We start from the raw sequence: 19,668 nt of genomic DNA, 5'->3' as shown, positions 1-19,668 counted from the left end.
AGCAAAGGGAACCATAAACAAGATGAAAAGACAACCCTCAGAATGGGAGAAAATATTTGCAAATGAAGCAACAGACAAAGGATTAATCTCCAAAATATACAAGCAGCTCATGCAGCTCAACATCAAAAAAACAAACAACCCAATCCAAAAATGGGCAGAAGACCTTAATAGACATTTCTCTAAAGTAGATATACAGATTATCTGCAAACACATGAAAGGATGCTCAACATTACTAATCATTAGAGAAAAGCAAATCAAAACCACAATGAGGTATCACCTCATACCGGTCAGAATGGTCATCATAAAAAAATCTACAAACCATAAATGCTGGAGAGGGTGTGGAGAAAAGGGAACCCTCTTGCACTGTTGGTGGGAATGTAAATTGATACCGCCACTATGGAGAACAGTATGGAGGTTCCTTAAAAAACTAAAACTAGAACTACCATGCAACCCAGCAATCCTACTACTGGGCATATACCCATAGAAAACCATGATTTAAAAAGAGACATGTACCACAATGTTCATTGCAGCACTATTTACAATAGCCAGGACATGGAAGCAACCTAAATGTCCATCAACAGATGAATGGATAAAGAAGATGTGGCACATATACACAATGGAATATTACTCAGCCATAAAAAGAAATGAAATTGAGTTATTTGTAGTGGGGTGGATGGACCTAGAGTCTGTCATACAGAGTGAAGTAAGTCAGAATGAGAAAAACAAATACCGCATGCTAACACATATATATGGAATCTAAAAAAAAAATGGTTCTGATGAACCTAGGGGCAGGACAGGAATAAAGACGCAGACGTGGAGAATGGATTTGAGGACACGGGGAGGGGGAAGGATAAGCTGGGACGAAGTGAGAGAGTGTCATGGACATATATACACAACCAAATGTGAAATAGATAGCTAGTGGGAAGCAGCTGCATAGCACAGGGAAATCAGCTCGGTGCTTTGTGATCACCTAGAAGGGTGGAGTAGGGAGGATGGGAGGGAGGCGCAAGAGGGAGGGGTTATGAGGATATATGTATACATGTAACTGATTCACTTTGTTGTACAGCAGTAACTAACACAACATTGTAAAGCAATTATACTCCAATAAAGACGTTAAAAAAAATACTAGCACTTTATATCTCACTCTTAGGGCATCAGCGACAAATTGCAGCTATATTAGCCATGCAAGATTATACCCTTTTCTTCGATTCGTGTGTTCCCCGGGACAGATCACAAGGAGGCCAGAATTACGTATAGCAGATACCTGACTGAAAGCGGAAGCAGAAGGATAGAAACAGAAGACAATTTATATCCTACTCTTGGAGGGCTGTCTTCCAAGCCTGAAGCAAAACCAAGCCTGTTTTAAATTAAATGTTCGGTGATTTTAAAAGTCATCTTTATTGACATATAATTGACCTACAATAAACACTCTTTTAATTTAAGTGGAGTCTCACTCCTTAACATGTATTTTATTTTTTTACCTTATATTTTACTTTATAATTTAGTTTGTGGCTTTGAGGCTTTCAAGTAGAAATTCATTGGAAAGTATGAAAGTATGAAATCCAAATAGTCTTAAAAGATTGCAATGCTTTGCTTTATTTCAAAGCTAAAGTAACTGATAATCTTACATATATTAATAATAATGACTATTGTTTTAAGTTTCATTAAACACTGCACACTTCAGACCCTGAAAATATACTTTAGATAAAAAAACACACTGACCCCTCAAAGACCTCCTGACCCTCATTTCCTTAATTAGTAATTTGGGCACAATAAGAGTACCTGCTATGACCTTGGGGAAATTATTTTAAAATGCAACGAGGTAAGTAATGAAATTAGGGTGCAAACACAATTAGGAATGATTCCAAAGCCCGAACATTATCTAATATGACGTTCCGAAGCATTCTGAATACGTATCCTAAAGAAATTACACCTAATATAAACTTCTCAGGAATTAGAAAGTTGAAAAGGGAACAAATTCCCTTAAACTTCTCTTTATTTGTTAAGCATACCTCTTATAATTCCAAAATGTGGAGAATCTGATGGTAGGGATCTTTATATCACTGCCCACTGCTAGAAAATACCACACATTCATTGTCAATGGGGGCTGGTAAGCTTGGAAAATCAAATACCATCTTGAGAATATTTTAAAAGACTCATCAAAAAATTCCTTTTATTTTAAAAGAAAGTATTAAAATGAAATCATGCATGACTTCAAAATGTATTCAGATTTCTCTACAGTGTATAACAATAGGGAGTTTTATCAGGTTACATCTTCAATAAAAAGAGTTTGAATGAGTTTGATGTGATTTCTATTTCAATCATAAGGGTGACCTACACAGGTATCTTTTTTTCTTCAATCATTTTATTTCTGCTCTCTCCATCTATATTTTAACCTGTTAATATGTGGGTGAATTTGAGGAAAAGCAAATCAGTTTGACCTTTAATGTAAAGTCATTTTTGTATGATCAAAACAGTACTATTTCCAAGACTGTAAAGAATGTGGGTTTTAAGATTCAAAAGCACGTGCCATTCCCCGTAACCTGGGAGGAATGATAATGTGACCACTGCTTGAATGATAATTTTATCTACATAACTGCCTTCACTGTATATTAAGACTTCTGCCCAAAGATATATGTTTAGCCAAGCTGTTTTAATATAACATATTAAACTTTAAAATGATTCAAGGACAAACACTGGACTGCAGCTCGCTGTAGGATGCCACATTTTGTTGCATCATTTCCCTTCTTTTTTAGCAGCTATTTTACCACTAAACCAGAAAAGAAGGAATTATGCAGGAAAATTGCTATTAGCTGCTACCCCTGCTGGATTACAAAACCCAGAGCATAATAGCTTCCCCAGTGGAGCCTCTGAGGGCTTGGGCCAAGCCATTAACCACTGCTAACACCTAAGGGAAGAAATAGAATGGAGTAGAATGGCTCTCAGGTATCCCAGAAGATTTTTATGCAAACAAAATTTATTTGAAATGCAGATGTCCAGGGCCTAGCCCCAGAGATTCTTATTCAGTTAATTTATAATAAAATCCAAGAATACGCATTTTTAATATGCTCAGACAGACACTTGTATCTGAATTTTTCACCTGGCTTCTGTTTGTGTGAATATTTGCTCAGACACAGGTGATCATTAAACAGGCTTGACAACTAGAGTGTCAAGATGGACCAAATATATCAGAGCCTAGTATATGATAGGCACTTTATTTTTAAAATGAATGTAATATGTATGTATCATTAGTGATGTAAGATCCTCTCACTGCATTCTATTTGTGTAGCATTGGATACATTTTGGACTTCTCAAGGTACTGCTTTGCGTTTTGAGTCTCTTGTTACATGTTGACTTATAGTCACTGATGACTATTATGTATTTATTCAACAAACTAACTAAAACCATCATTATTTGCTTTACATTCATTTTACAATCAAATCTCTATTATGTCTCTGAGTTAGGTACTACAAAATCCTTAGGAGTCTGTCTGTTCCTATTGCCTCCTTCATAAAGGAAAGAGTAAAATTTCAGCTGATTACTGAAGGATGACAGAACTTCCCTACATTGAAAACGAAGATGTGAGCTTATTGGATACAAGGGAAAAGATGTGTAAAATCATGTAGCCAGAAAGATGATACGAGAAATTGGATCAAGAAAGAGATTTTTAGAAATGGAGAAGAATAGGCATTACATATTATTAGTTCCACTATTGAAAGATTGAATTTGTGGCACTGACCATCCAGGTGGATGTACCCAGTAGGTAACTGCAGGGGACATAGGGCTAAGATTTTAGAAAAATATTGTCTGGTATTTGAAATCAGGTAAGTGAATCAGATTCACACAGATCATACAGAGGTTAGAACAAAATGATGAGGACAGAACGCTATGGAACAGAAAAATGAGAATTATAGGGACAAGAAGGGATGCCATGCTTTGCACTTCCCCAGCTTAACAAACCAGCCCTTTCCTCTAAACCCAGCCCACATGCCACTCTTTCCTTAAAGCATCCCTCATTTGTATCTATGACAAAGAAATTTACATCAAGGTACAAATGGCATAGTGGACCGTGAGGTACAGGAGCAGAGACCAAAGGACAGGGCTTACAATTAGAGAATGAGTATCAGCTGACTCACATTTTGGCGAGTTGTATGTTATTTTCTCTCCCCTTCTGAGTCAGAAGTTCCTTGAGGTCAGTAATCATTTTTAAAAGTCATCCATTTGTTCATTCAACAAGGATTAATTAAAATCTTACCATGAAGTTTGCTATATGGTGACACATATGATAGTCAATAGGATGCATTCACTAAAGAAGGCAAAATCTCTGCATCCAAGGACCTTTCAGTTGGTGAGGCAGAAAACCATCACACCTGGCTGTATAGCAGCATGCTGGGTAAATATGTGCCAAAGAAGACTTTCCTCTGACAGCGATATATTGGAGACAGGAGGAACTGAATAACTGAGAGAATTAACTGAATGTGTCAGTGTGGATTTGAAAGACATTAAGATGGAGGCATGGGTGATGGCAAAGGAAAATGAATTTGTACTATTTTTGGTGGCTTTCACTTAGTTTCTTAGGAAACTAAGAAACCATTTGCACATATGAAACTAAGATCTAAAGACACTTAGGTCTTAGTTTCATATGTGCAAATTCAAAATCTTCAGGAAGATGATGATGTCTACCAAAGTGATGATTTCCAGGGATACTTAACCTCTTTCAAATCAAAGCAGGTTATTTAGAATACAAACTACTTTAGGTACTTCCTTTCTTTTATATCCTCAGCTCTCTATTCACTATATTTAATGATTTCCATATCTTATACACAATGTATGCTTCACTTTAACTGCTGTTTTAAAATCGTCTCACTTCCTGGTCCAACTACCCTATATAACAAGTGTGTTAATGGGCAAAAACTCATCAGCTCCAGTGCAAACGAATTAATCTCTGACTCCCAGTTTCTTAAATATTTAGAGATATCTGTTCAATCAATAGAGATGTGGTAGAAAAGTCATTCTCCTGACAGTGCTAGCTTTCCAATGTCTGGATTTTTAACCACTATTAGGTTAATTTCTGAAATGTTTACAACTCCACTAAAGACCTTGGTATTTCTTTGTTTTGTTTTTGTATTTTTCCCCTAAGTAGCTGTACGCTTAAAAAATGTTAATGCATTTTTCAGTTCTGCGTAAATCCAAGTAGATAAGAAATATTATTTTCCAGATCTGTTGATATTTATAAAAACTTTAAAATTTCCATTCAAACAAAATAGAAATTGGGTCTTGGTATAGTTTTCACTTTTGTGAGTTAGTTAATGCAGGCATTTCTCAGATAAAATGAAGGTAATATTAATCTTCATCTCTCCCTGGTGCCTGGAGTGAGATAAATCTGCCTTTCCTCTGAGTTCTAAGGGATCTGCATAACATACATGGAACATTTTGAGTAAGATCTAGCATGCAAATTAAGTGCAGGAGAAAAATAATCAAACTCAGAAGACTTTGGGCAGTGTGATTATATCTAGCATGGAACTTGGACTTTGAGATACTTGCATTCCTCTCTGGCACCAAAAATGCTTATTTCTTGATAATTAATTCAATGTTATGCTATGCTATGCTATACTATGTTATATTGAGTCTCAATATATGGGATTTAGATTGATAGTGTTGTACTGAATACCTTTTGATGCCTCTACAATACTATATTTCTGCCTACCAGTGGCCTTGACTACTTAGCTTTAACCTTGTCTCTGATAAAGGTGTCATGGTGTGGAAAAACCTCCTCCACACACTTTCTCTTTTTTATCTTATCCTTGAGCTTTAATATAACCTTCTTAGAGCCTATTTCTCCTTGCTTCCTGAGGTGACTTTTGCTAAGATGACAGAGAAAGTGTAGAAATACATTGGACTTGCTAGTAATTCTTAACTGTCAGCTGAGAAACCTTTTATCAGTCAAAAAAACCTGTTTCTCATAGGTAAAATGGCCATAAGAATGCCTACCTTGCTTCTGTAAATAATATTTAATCAGATTTATTGATGGTATTAATTTCCTAGGGCTGCCATAACAAATTACCACAAACAGGGAAGCTTAAAACAACGGAAATGTATTCTCACAGTCTGGAGGCCAGAAGTCTGACATCAAGGTACTGGCAGGCCCACACTCTCTCTTAGAAACCACAGAGGAGAATTCATTCTTCATCTCCTGCAGCTTCTTTTGGCTGTAGGCATTCCATGGCTGTGGCCACATCATGTCAATGTCTGCCTTTGTGGTCACATTCTCTCTCCTTCTTCTCTGTGTTTAATCTCTCTCTGACTTACTCTTAGAAGGACACATGTTATTGGACTTTCTTTTAAAGATACATGTTACTGGATTTAGGACCCACCAGGTAATCCTAGATGAACTCTTCATCTCAAGATTTTTAATTTGATTACATCTTCAAAGACCCTTTTCCAAGTAAGGTAACATTCATAGGTTCCAAGGAAAAGGACATATACATGTCTCTTTGGAGGTCACCATTCAGGCCACTACATTGAACACCATCTTCATATGATCTAAGAAAAAATTTCCTCTTATATTAGCCATTTAAGAACAGTATATGTAGAATCTTAAAGAATTTTAGAAGATGCTTAAATTTCATAGATTACTTTAATGAGTCCTAACTTTTGTAAAGTGAAAGGCATAGCCCACTCTCTGTACATTTCCTCTGCAAAATGTCAGTCTTTCATATATTTATAGAATTGTAGTGCTGCATGGTTATAGTGGAATAAGTTTTTTTTCTGTTAAAAAGGCACTAATTTATTATATATGTAACTGTAAAATGTTGACTAAACATTAACTTTGGTATTAGTCTAGGAACTTCTAAAAGAATTCACAGTGACAGTTTTTCTAAAGCCAAAGTAAACCTTGGTCAACATTCATGGCTAGATATACATACTTTATTATTAAATATTAGGAGATTTGGTAATGAGTCAACATTCATATAAATATTGAGATTATTAACATCAGGTGGCATGGTGCACTATCTAATGAGGAAAAAAAAGGGAAAAGAATGACAAATGATCTAATTAGGTGACTCAGAATATCCAGTTGCATGTTGCAGACTTAGTATGTTGGTATACTTTCAATGAATTACGTAGGAAATTATAATGGTACTGGAGGAGACTGGCTTCACAGAGTCTTAATTTTTATTAATTCATTATAGCCTGATTGTTTCCAACAAGACTTAGTGTTTAGAGTAAAAATACATAAATGAAGTGTAGATGTTATGATCTTTGCTTCATGTTCCTAGATATTAGATACTATATAAGCATATTATCTAGTATGCTGAAATCCATGGATTTGTATCTTTATTGCTTTGCAAGGTTTTTAGAAATAACAGATACAACACAATGATAAGAACTTAATTAAATCTCTTGTCCATACCTACTGAACAGAGTGTCATTTTCCCTTGGTTTTGGCCTTCTTGCCATTTTCATTCCATTTGATTTGACAAGAAAATTTGAATTAAATTTGCAAGTCAAATGACAGGAGACATTTCTCAAAAAGGCATAATATCTACTGATCTTCTTTTCATCTATTCCTTTGTCATAAACATTTGTCTGGCAAGTGCCTTCATTAACTCTGGCTCCTTGTTGCTTTTGCTTGCATGTAACAGGATAAACAAAAGCCATAATTCCATGATTTCAAATAAATGGGACCTAGACCAAAGTAAACTTTCTGCATCAGGGCAACAACAACAGATGAACTACACTGAAACAAATAGAGAATTTAGATTTGCCTACTTTATTTTATCTGGGAAAAAAAAATAGACAATGGGGAAAGAACGTGGGATATTTAAATAATAACAGCAATAATAATGGCCAAAGAAAATAAATAGAAAGAAGGCAGGAAGGAAGGCAGGCAGGAAGGAAGGAAGGGAAGAAGGAAGGAAGGGAAGAAGGAAGGAAGGAACTTAGGACTGTGGGGAAAATTACACAAATAGAGTTGAAGAATTATCCAGGTAGGCACCGCCTATCTCTTCAGATAGACTTTTTAGTTTTTCATGGAGTATGCATATAGAATTAATAAGTGACCATAGCACTATCTAGTGTGCTGAGGCTGCTATAACAAAATATTTCAGACTGGTGGCTTCAACGACACAATTTTATTTCTTACAGTCCCAGAGGTGAGGAAATCCAAGATCAAGGGGTAGGCAAGATGTGTTTCATCCTGAACCCTCTTCTTTTGGCTGCTTATAGGTGGCCACCATCTCTCTGTGTGCTCCATATGACCTCTTCTTTGCCCACAGGTGGAGAAAGAGAGAGCTCTCTGGTGTCTCTATATTCTATAGACACCAATTCTGTAGTATCAGGGCCCCACTCTTATGAACTTCCTTAACCTTAATTACTTCCTTAGAAGCTCCATCACCAAATATAGCCACACTGGGGGTGTTGGGGGGGGGGTTAGGGTTTCAACATATGTACACAAACTTTCAGTCTATAACAAACACTTATTGACTTATTTGCTAAAGAAAACTTTCTTTATAAGGATATTAATGTCGTATGAGAAAATATCCTTTGATTTCCAATTCCAAATGATTCAAAGACTGAATATCAAGAATCAAAGAGGAAATTTCTCCTAGACTCCTCAGTAGAATTCTGATGTGCACCTCTTTAAATGATGGTATTTCAGATACTTTAGAGCAATTTTTCTTGCCCTCTGAGCCTTCTCTACTTAAATATAAGCAACCTCAATTTATTGCTCATGTTACATGATATGCGGCATGTCCAGGGAAAGACTTGGAAACCATCAATATTTCTTTTAAATTTCCATATAAGACCCTGGCTATATATGCTTTCCAACAGCCTGAAATTGATTCTTCTCACTGACTTATTTTGAGCTACATATAACCCCCCATGACAAAATAACATGAAATAAATATGAGCCCCACAAAATATGGCTAATGATTACTTCTTCATTTATTCAGCAAATATTTGCTGAGTATTCATTATGCATCATAAATTGGTTATTTGTTACTTGGAAGTTCCCTAGTTTATTTCTGTATCCCCAGGGTCTATGATATCCCCATTACAATATCATTTCTTTGTGGTAAGTGTTTTGATGAAAATAAAAAGGTTTTTAGAAGATTACATAACTAATTTATCTGAGGAGACTGGGGACAACTAGTAAAAGAAAATTTCCCCAAAGGAGTGATATTTAAGAACAGACATAAAGAATGCATAAATTTTAATAATTCAAATTAGGGCCGAGGAGGGATAGAGAGATTATGAGACAGAAAATAGAGCAAATATGAAAGCCCTGAGGACAGAAAATCCTTAACTCAGAAAAGACCAGGAGGGCTGGAATAAAGAGAGAAAGAAGAGTGGCAAGACCAAATAAAAGTAGGTTAAACGATGTGACTAATGTTGTCATAAGAACCTTTGTTCTGCACCAAGTCCTGTGCTGGAGACTGAGACTAGAGCTGTGACTAAGGCTAGTCTCCCTCAAGGGGCTTAGAGTCTAGTGAGATAATGCACACATTTTATTGAATATTATCTATTTGTCTTAATATTATTTATAATGTCAAAACTGTTGCATAAAAATTCTAAGCACTTAATTTTAAAATGGCTGCCTTTGTTAACAGCCTCTAGCAATTTCCAGTAAAATTACAACAAATGCTCTGGAATAACAAAACAACAAAACTAAGAATACAAGTAACTATTTTTATTCAAAATTAATCTGTTGTCAGAATCTGAAAGAAATTTCATACATAATGGCATAACTGTAATGTGCTATCTGAAAGCAAGCAAGACTATGCACCTACTATTTACCTGGTCCTTTCTTTACTATTTATTTGATATATACCTTGTATTACTCAGACAAGGAGTAAGGAATGCAACAAACCACTATTTTAGGAATATCGTCATTTGAAGTATGCCTGGTGCTATTAGTCCACGTTAACTCCCCTTCATGATCTTTCCTTCAACAGTTGGTCATAAACAGAAACAAATGGGTGTGGAGTATGAAGCAAGGTTTTAAAAATAGAGTCATTCATTCTCCTTGTTGTAAGGCTCATAAGCAAAACATTCCAGGAGGATGAGAAAACAGGAAAATCCATAACTGAGAAAAATAATAGGGAATACAAATATTTAAATATTTCACCTATTGAGAATATCAGAGAACTAGGTGATAAGGTTACAATATGTTCCTATCTCAGTGCAACTCAACTGCACTATATGGGTAGCATATCCATGGACATTAGTCTGTCCGCCTGGATATTCGTCCACCCTAGAGAATGCCAAATGCTTTTGGTCCATTCTCTTCTTAAATAGATCTTGGCACAGTATCTTTCTATCTTTTGTCAAATTCTGTCATTATATACTCAAATTCAAAAGATTTAATTAAAAAAATCAATGGTCATTTCCTTTTTTCGTTTCATATATTTTTCAGTTTTAGAAAATGTCTGTGTTTTCTCTAGTAAATCATTATCAAGGTATCCTCTTATATTGGTTATGCTCAAAAAGAAAAATAAATAAATGCAGTAAATATAATAAGTAAGGGAAGAAGCCATAAGGATAGAACAGGTTAGGTTGTAGAGAAAACAAGATGATATAAAATGGAAATGCATGCACATATGAAGGACTGGAAAGAAGATTTTTAAATAACACAATAATACAATTGAAGCCAAGTTTAGAGGTAGTGAACAGCTAAGTTACTATCCTTGATATGACTGCCTTTTCCCTTTGCATCATTGTAAAACAAATAAAACAAAAGAAAAAATTAAAAGGAAAGAAATGAGAGTGCACTTTTACAAAAAGTGTCTTGAAATAAACACCATCAATCATCTTACTTAATGTTCAAAGTCAAAAGCTATTTCTCTTTTTTAATATCAAGAACAAGGTACAGGTATCTACCATAACTTCTTATACTCAAAATTGTATGTGAGGTTCTTGTTAGTATAGTTAAGATGAAAACAAAAACTTAATATAGGCATTTAAAGCTATAATTATCTCTCTAAGCACTGCTATAGCTGCATCCATTACTTTTTGATTGACTGCATTTTCACTTACATTGTCTCACATTTTCAAAATTTCCTTTTGATTTCTTCATTGAATCATTGGTTATTGAGGAATGCATTGTTTAATTTCCACATATTTATGAGTTTCCCAAAATTTTTTCTATTATTGATATCTAATTTCATTCTATTACTGTCAGAGAATGCATTTTGCATTATTTATATCCTTTTAAATTTATGGAGGTTTAGTTTATGCCTAGCCTATGGTATACATTGCAGAATGTTCCATGTGTACTTGAGAAGAATATTTATTCTGCTATTTGGGTAGAGTGTTGTATAAATGTGTTAGGTATAGTTGGTTTATACTGTTATTCAAATCTTCTATTGCCTTATTTATTTCTGCCTAGTTTTTTTTATCCATTCCTAAAAGGAGAATATTGGAATACCAAACCATTACTTTTGAATTTCTAGTTATTATATCCTCAATAATATATTACGTATGCATTGTTTTATACAATTGCTTTTTAAAAGTTAAGAAAAGAGAAAAACTATGCATTTATACTGTCTTTGATAACTACATAATTACTTTTCCTGATGCTCTTTGTTTTTAATGTGGAGTTGAATTACCATCTGGGGATATTTGCTTTTCAGTCTGAAGAACTTCCTTTCCTGTTTCTTTTAAGACATGTCTGCTGGTGACAAATGCCCTCAGTTTTTCTGTAATCTGGGAATGTCTCTATTTCATTTTTTTTAAAGATAGCTTTGCTGAATATGTGATTCTTGGTTGAAAGTTTTTGCTTTGAGCATTTTGGATGTGCTAACCCTCTTCCTTCTGGTGACCATTATTTCTATAAAAATTTAGTTGTGGGCTTCCCTGGTGGCGCAGTGGTTGAGAGTCCACCTGCCGATGCAGGGGATATGGGTTTGTGCCCCGGTCCAGGAAGATCCCACATGCCACGGAGCGGCTGGGCCCGTGAGCCATGGCCGCTGAGCCTGCGCGTCTGGAGCCTGTGCTCCGCAACAGGAGAGGCCACAACAGTGAAAGGCCTGCGTACCGAAAAAATAAATAAATAAAATAAAATTAAATTAAAATTAAAATTAAAATTTAGTTGTTAATCTTATTGGGGTTCCCTTGGAAGTGATGAGTCAATTTTCTCTTACTTTCAGCACTTTGACTTGCAGCATTTTTTGTTTTCTGTCTCTTTGTGAATCTCTTTGTGTTTACATTCTTGATGTTTGTTGAGCTTTCTGAATGCGGAGACTAATGTTTCCAAGATTTTTTGAAGTTTTCAGCCATATTTTTTCTTTTCCTTTCTTTGTCTCCTAGTATTTTCATTTCAGGTATATTTGTGCACTTAATGATGTCCCACATTTTTCTGAGGTTCTCTTCATTTTTCTTCTTTCTTTTTTTTCTATATTCTTCAGCTTGCATATTTTCTATTGATCTATCTCCAAGTTCACTAATGCTTTCTTTTGCCAATTCAAATTTATAGTTTGTAATTTATCATTTTAGTTATTGTACTTTTCAACTCCACATCTTCCATTATGTTCTTTTTTTGATATTCTCTATATGACATTATTATCATGCCTTCATTTCCTTCTTTAAAGGTTTACTGTAGTTCATTGAACACGTTTACAATGGCTCCTTAGAAGTCGTTGGTTAATCTGATATCTGTTTGCTCTCATGGACAGTTTCTTTTGCCTGCTTTTTTGTTTTGTTTTGTTTTCCTCTAGTTTATGGGTCATGATTTCTTGTTTCTTTGTATATCTTATAATCTTTTGTTGAAGACTGGACATTTTTAGAGAATATATTATAGCAAATCTGATATTGACTTTTCACTGAAGGCCTGTTACTGTAATTTCCTTGTTTATTTGTTTATTGATCGGCTAGATTACTTTAGTAAAGTCTACTTCCCCTCTGCAGTGTTAAGCCTCTAATGTTTCACTTCAGGGGATCCCAGCCTTGGGTATGCCCACAGTCACCCTCGAATGGCAGTGGTTTGGGCAGGGTTTTCTGTCTCTTTCCCTGACTACACCCAAATTGTTAAACTCCACTGATTGCCAGATGATTCCTGTATTGTTTTTAATTTGGGGCCCTAAATTGTTCTACAGACTAATCCAACCCAATTTGGGCTCCTTCAAAAGGGCATTTCCCTTGGCAAGTGTTTCAGATTTGTTCTAAACCTGGCAGCCTCCTCTGCATCTCTTTCCTGGGTTCTTTGCTTCTCCACCGAGGCAAAACTTTGAGCCATTGGCTTTGGAGCTGAATTGGAGACTATGCTGGGTTTCTCTGAGTGACGCCTCTACTTTAGGAGCTGGGCACTTGATGCAAGGGAACAGTAGCCTCAAGTCTTTTTGGCTTGGCTCTTCCAGTGTGAAACCACTGCTTTACAGTCCAGGGCAAGCACAATTGCGGCCCTGTATTCCCTGTGAAGCCTTGCCAAGGTAGAGCCTCTGTTGCACAAGTATAGGCTGTAAAGAAGAAAGGAGCCCCTCTTCCTGGCCATACCAATTCAGAATTTAGTTGATCAATAGGTAGCCAGGAGCAGGGTGAGAACTGGCAACACCTTGCCCTCCAACTGCTAGCTGGGGTGGGGTGAGGCGAGCCCTGTGTTCTTGGCTGAACCAGTTTGGAGTGGAGTTTCCATCTCGCAGAGCTGAGAGAAGGGGTGAAGGAACTAGGTTCTGGTTGACACACTACATTCTCATCATTCCTACCAGACTCTAATAGATTTTCTTGAATAAACATTTCTGCATTTGCTGCTTGTCTCCAGGACCATTTCCAGAGACATTAATTTTTTTTAATGTTATTTTATAATTCTCACTAGTTCCACTGGGGAGCAATTCTGTGGAGTTCCTCATATTATCATGCTCCTCACACATATCTCTGTGTTGAGATATATTTTTATAAGTAAAAAAAAAAAGGTTTAGAAGTTTACTAGAATTAAAATCAATGCATAAAACAATCAGATGAACGATGAGATGAAAATATAATTTTAAAAAGGTAATATTTACTAAAAAACAAAGTACATGCAGTACTAATAATAAGTGTAAAAAATATGTGAAAATCTCTTGTAGCTAAAATAAAAACATTTTCTTAACATATATTAAAGAAAATAAGAAACCACGATATTGGTATAGAAGACTAAACATAATAAAGCTGTCAATTCTCTCAATTTATTTACATCTTACTATAATTTCTACTAAAACTCTTATAGGAATTTTCATGGAACTTGATAATCTCTTCTATATTTGTCAGAGATTAGCAAATGAACAAGAACAGCTGAAATATTCCTAAAGAAGAACACTATAGGGGAAAATACCCTAGCAAACATCGAGATTTATTACAAATTTTTCATAAATAAAAAGCATGGTATTGATGCAGGATTAGAAAAACAGAGCATTGGAACATGATAGAGAGCCTAAAAGGATGAAGATGCAAAAAAATTTGATTTGTGAGAGACTGAGAATTGAAGATCAGTGGGTAAGGGATAAGTTACTCTATAATTAACCTTGGGAAAATCAATAATCAGTACAGAAAAAACCAATTCCATACGATTGTTTAAATGTGAAAGGTAACATTATGAGAAGTAATTTTTATATAATTAATAATTTTAAAAATAAGGCTAAACTACTAACCATTAAAGAGATTGATAAAATTGACTACATTGAGATTAAAATTTTAATAAAATGAAAAGGCATCATATGTTTTAAAGAAACAAACCAGAACTTTGTTAAAGATATCTGCAACATGTAGATTGAAAGAAACATGTATTTCAAAAACATGAATTTGAAGTGTGTGAAACTGCTAATATTCAATTTTTTTTTAGTGTAAAATAATGAAAATTCAATTTGGCCTAATGAAATAACTAAATAATTAATAAATGCAAGTTCCAATCAAAAATGTGGTAAAAAATTAATAGGCAAATAGGGAATTGACTTTGCCTGGAAGTAGCAGGTAAATTTTAGCAAAAATGACTCATAGACTCCCTTTACTCAGTCAATAATTTTCTTTATACAGAAAGGGAGCAACATGTGCAGATACCAGGAGTAGTAAAAAATGAGTAAGTATGAGTTTGGTCTTAGACCCATCAATGCTTTTCTAAGTAATAAAGGAGATGGTTTTGTTCTGCAATGAGTAATACTCCTGCAGTTTCTAAATTATCATTATAGTTTGTTTTAAAGAGCGAATATGCAAAGATAGTTTCTCATATAAATAATGTTAACCACAAAAAGACAAAAGCCTCGTTGCAATTTTATTAATTGCATCTTGAAGAACAATTCCCATCTTCTGTTTTGAACTATGGTATATGAAATCACCCACAAATGTTCCTTGTACTAATTTTAACTGTATTCAATCTTGTCACACACTTTCTGGAAATGTAACACAGCTATATATTCTGTATCTTTTTTGAGATGATGTTCTCCTGCTTTTAGCTTAGTGGTATTTCCTTCTATGTCATGGAAATAAAGATTACTAGATCATTTGGAATACCACTGCTTACTTCCACTAGAGACTTCTTTTCACTCTTCAAATTACTAAATAATGAGGCACAACCAGCAATAATTTAGAAAAAAAATTGTTAACTCAGAGTTTTTTCTTTTTTTTTTTTCTCTTCAAATGCTTACTAGCAAGGCATTGTAGGTCCACATATATCTTAAACAAAGCAAAACCAAATATAATTTATACATTTATTTTAGGGAATGTCACTTTTTTTGAATTCTGGTATAGTACTATATGGTACAGAAGATTTAACACATTTACTTAAAATCATTTGAGTGGAATATCTATTCATGTATTTGTGTATTCTGGAAACCAGTAGGACACTGATGACCAGGAACTGGACAGCAATGGTTTGGAATGCCTGCCTTAATATGCAACAACGAGGCAGACAAGTGTTCTGGGGTCTGCAAACTTGCCAATATTTGAAAAACTCCCAACTGAAATAATCATTTTGCCCAAATTGTACTGCACCCATTAACCAAAGTTATGTTTATTTGCTTTTGGCTGGAATATCAGGGTGAAATAATCAGTGTTCCCATGTTGAATAGACCTATGTCTTTCATTAGTCAAAATGAGAAAATAGATTAATAATTTATATATATATGTATATATATATACATATATACACACATATATAGCTATAGTTCATGACATAGGGATGAATGACAATAAAAAGTTTATTTTGGGGGTGAAATTTTGAGAAACATAGCCCTACCACGGGACCAATCACTTCTCACTAGCCAGTTCTACATCGAGCTGAAGTATGCCATTAAGTATTGCTTAAATGTCCTTAAGTGTTGCTCCAGATAACCAGTATACATTTCCATATGATTAGTTAATACATTAAAAATGGACCACCTGCTCCTATGACTTTTCATCACTTAATTCTTATTTGTGTAACCACTAGAGGTCTTCTCTGCAGAATTTTAAAATATGTGGCATATCTCCTCCAATTGGCAGTAAATGGGACTTTTGTTACGTGTTAGTGTAAAATGCTCTAGAGCATGAGTAACTGTTTTTAGGTACCTGTGGGAGTCAAATGCATTGTTTTGTATGCCATACTGTCATATAGTCTACTTTTAACACAAAGCTTCTCAAACATGACTTTCAAATGTGAGGAAATTCTGTCACATTTGCATTATCAGGACCAACGAGAGAACATTAAACTTATTTATGGGGACTTGGGATAATTTGTGTCTTCTAAAAGGACACTTGAAGATGATTTTTGTAAAAGAAATCTTTTGCATTTACAAGGTGGTGGTAAAACTCCATTAGTTTATCCTGAGACCAAGCTCACTGAACCTGTTAGGGTGTGGATGTTTTGGTCCATGCCAACTGGGAAAGTGGGAGAGGGGGGAGGGAGAGAGCTGGAGTGGTTCAGTGGAGTTGGGATTGTCGTGAGGCTTGCAGAGGATTTATGAACTAGAAAAACAAGTGTTGTTTGGGCAGCCGTTTTGAAATGATGCAAACTATTGTAATTTTCACTTTTTCCAGATAATTCCCTCAGCATTTTGGCAAAGCATAATGGATTCAACCGCCAGAAGCAAGAAGTCTATCTTTTACCAATCATAATCAGTGATAGTGGGAATCCTCCTCTGAGCAGCACCAGTACCCTGACCATCCGGGTCTGTGGCTGCAGCAGTGATGGTGTTGTCCAGTCTTGTAATGTTGAAGCTTATGTACTTCCGATTGGACTCAGTATGGGCGCCTTAATTGCCATATTAGCATGCATCATTTTGCTGCTAGGTATGTATTTTCTTCATAGCCTAATGGTCACCATTTTTCTGGTTCATAAATGACTGTAAAGAAGGACAGAAAACCCTAACCCAGCCTAGAAAACCCTAATTAGCATTCTTTGGAAGAAAAATTCCTTTGTATATACTTCTCCAAGCTTTGAGGTCACTAAGAGAAGGGAAGAAGAAAAGAATTGTAATAGTAAATATTCAATTGGAGAGAACTATTCAGTGCCTTTTTAAATCCCATCACTGGTGAAAATACTAAGCATAATGGTGGTGGAAGTGGGGATGGACCTTTATGTGGTTACAACAGCAACTATTACATAAGACGGCCTCCAGATCTTCTGATACACGCCAGTTTACTTCAATGGGGGCACACATATGTCCAAAATACTCTTTTATGGAAACAATGTATAGATTGAGTTACTGAGTCCATCCAATCACAAAATTTGGTAAGATAAAAACAAACAAACTAAGCAAATAAAAAATACATTTTCTTCAAAACTGCATTGTTTCTCAGATATTTTTATTGATACTACAATCAAATTTAGATAAAGATCGTAAAATAAGGAAAAGTTTTTATAACTTTTCTACTAAAAAATCCTATTATAAAAATGAGATTAGACAGTAGGAAGACACACAAAAGGAAAGTTGTATCTTATCCTGCCCTTAGATAAAGGTTATGTCAGTTTTTACCTTCCTGGTTACATCTGTTCACCCAGTACCCTGAGTTGATCATCGTTTCCTGCCACATTTTAAAAATGTCATCAGCCCAAGTTTGGTGTGGCTGATCTGGCTAGTTTTTTATGTGTTCCTCTCCCTTCCCCCACCTGTGGGCCTACCTTACCAGATAGTGGAGTGCTGGCTTTCATACAAGAGAAGAAGTTGCCCATGCAAAGTTGACATTCACCTTAATTTATCATTTCATCTGTAAATGGACACTATTTTATTGGAAAGAGTCTTGAAGGACTGATTTTTAAAAAACACAAAATGTACTGGATATGATCTATTCAGCTCCTTTTTCTTTATAGAAGAGGGTCATGGAGCCAAAAAATATTGAACGAACTGCCCAAGATACACAGCAAGTTAGTTATGCTATCTGTGCTGTTTCCCTTTTTGGGCCATTCACTCTAGAGCTCCTAACGGTATTACATGCAGCTTTCACCATAAACAGATGCAAACTTGTTCTTTTAACCCAACTTCTTCATCACCATTTAATAAACAGAAGCAACCTGGAATAGTATTCACTCAAAATTCAGTGCTCATACTTCAGAAAGGTATTTCACTTAATTCCCAAGTGAATGCATGAAAGGTACGTGCTCATAAGTTTTTAAATAGCGTCCCTCTCTCTTAACATACACGATGCGTTGCTTGTGAAATTATGTGTGAGTCTGGCTAATCGGTATTTTGTGTTTTTCCTGTAGTCATCGTGGTGCTGTTTGTAACTCTGCGGCGACATAAAAACGAGCCATTAATTATCAAAGATGATGAAGATGTGCGAGAAAACATCATTCGCTACGATGACGAAGGAGGAGGTGAAGAAGACACGGAGGCTTTTGACATTGCAACTTTACAAAACCCGGATGGAATTAACGGATTTTTACCCCGTAAAGATATTAAACCAGATTTGCAGTTTATGCCAAGGCAAGGGCTTGCTCCAGTTCCGAGCGGTGTTGATGTGGATGAATTTATAAATGTGCGGCTACACGAGGCAGATAACGACCCCACAGCCCCACCGTATGACTCCATTCAGATTTATGGCTATGAAGGCCGAGGGTCCGTGGCTGGCTCCCTCAGCTCCCTGGAGTCCACCACCTCAGACTCGGATCAGAATTTTGACTACCTCAGTGACTGGGGTCCCCGCTTTAAGAGACTGGGCGAACTCTACTCTGTCGGTGAAAGTGACAAAGAAACTTGACAGTGGATTATGAATAAATCAGTGGGAACTGAGCATTCTGTAATATTCTAGGGTCACTCCCCTCAGATACAACCAATGTGGCCATTTGTTTTAGAGGCAAGTTTAGCACCAATCATCTATAAACTCAACTACATTTTAATGTTGAACCAAAAAAGTAATAATAAAAATAAAAAAGTATGTGTTAGGAGGTTATAAATCTTGTGCAGTGTGAATTAAAGTATGTGGAGTGTCTAGAAGTCTTTGGCTATTTGATATTTACCTGACCACCACAAAGATTGGGATCCTGGCCCGTCCTTAGAGAAATGGTTTAAAAAGAGGAAAAAATCAAACTTAAAAAGGTGCTTTCTTAGAAAAATGGGCCTGCAAGAAATTTGCTACTGATATGTGTCTTCTGCAAGGATTTTTATAAATGCAAATGGTTTTTTCCCCTTCACCAATAAGGATCCCGCCACAAATGATAAAGCAATACTTGGTCTGCTGTACACTCTGACTTTCTGGAGCTTTGGGAGGCCTCCTAGATTATAC

General features: G+C 35.6%; 1 protein-coding gene across 2 annotated transcripts in view; it reads left to right on the top strand.

Moving 5' to 3' along the window:
• Nucleotides 1-19,143, top strand: part of CDH8 (cadherin 8) — a 382,227-nt gene extending 363,084 nt beyond the window's left edge. The window contains exons 10-11 of one of the 2 annotated variants that reach the window (XM_028478220.1): nucleotides 16,984-17,235; nucleotides 18,650-19,143. In XM_028478220.1, coding sequence (XP_028334021.1) covers nucleotides 16,984-17,235; nucleotides 18,650-19,143 — 746 coding nt within the window. The remainder of the gene's footprint in view (nucleotides 1-16,983; nucleotides 17,236-18,649) is intronic. The other variant, XM_028478221.1, reaches the window with a different exon arrangement.
• Nucleotides 19,144-19,668: the final 525 nt, after the last annotated feature.

Source organism: Physeter macrocephalus, chromosome 17 (assembly GCF_002837175.3).
Source record: "Physeter macrocephalus isolate SW-GA chromosome 17, ASM283717v5, whole genome shotgun sequence".
NCBI classification, from domain to species: Eukaryota; Metazoa; Chordata; class Mammalia; order Artiodactyla; family Physeteridae; genus Physeter; species Physeter macrocephalus.
The sequence above is the reverse complement of the archived record's forward strand: the minus strand, read 5'-3'. Positions and strand labels throughout refer to the sequence as shown.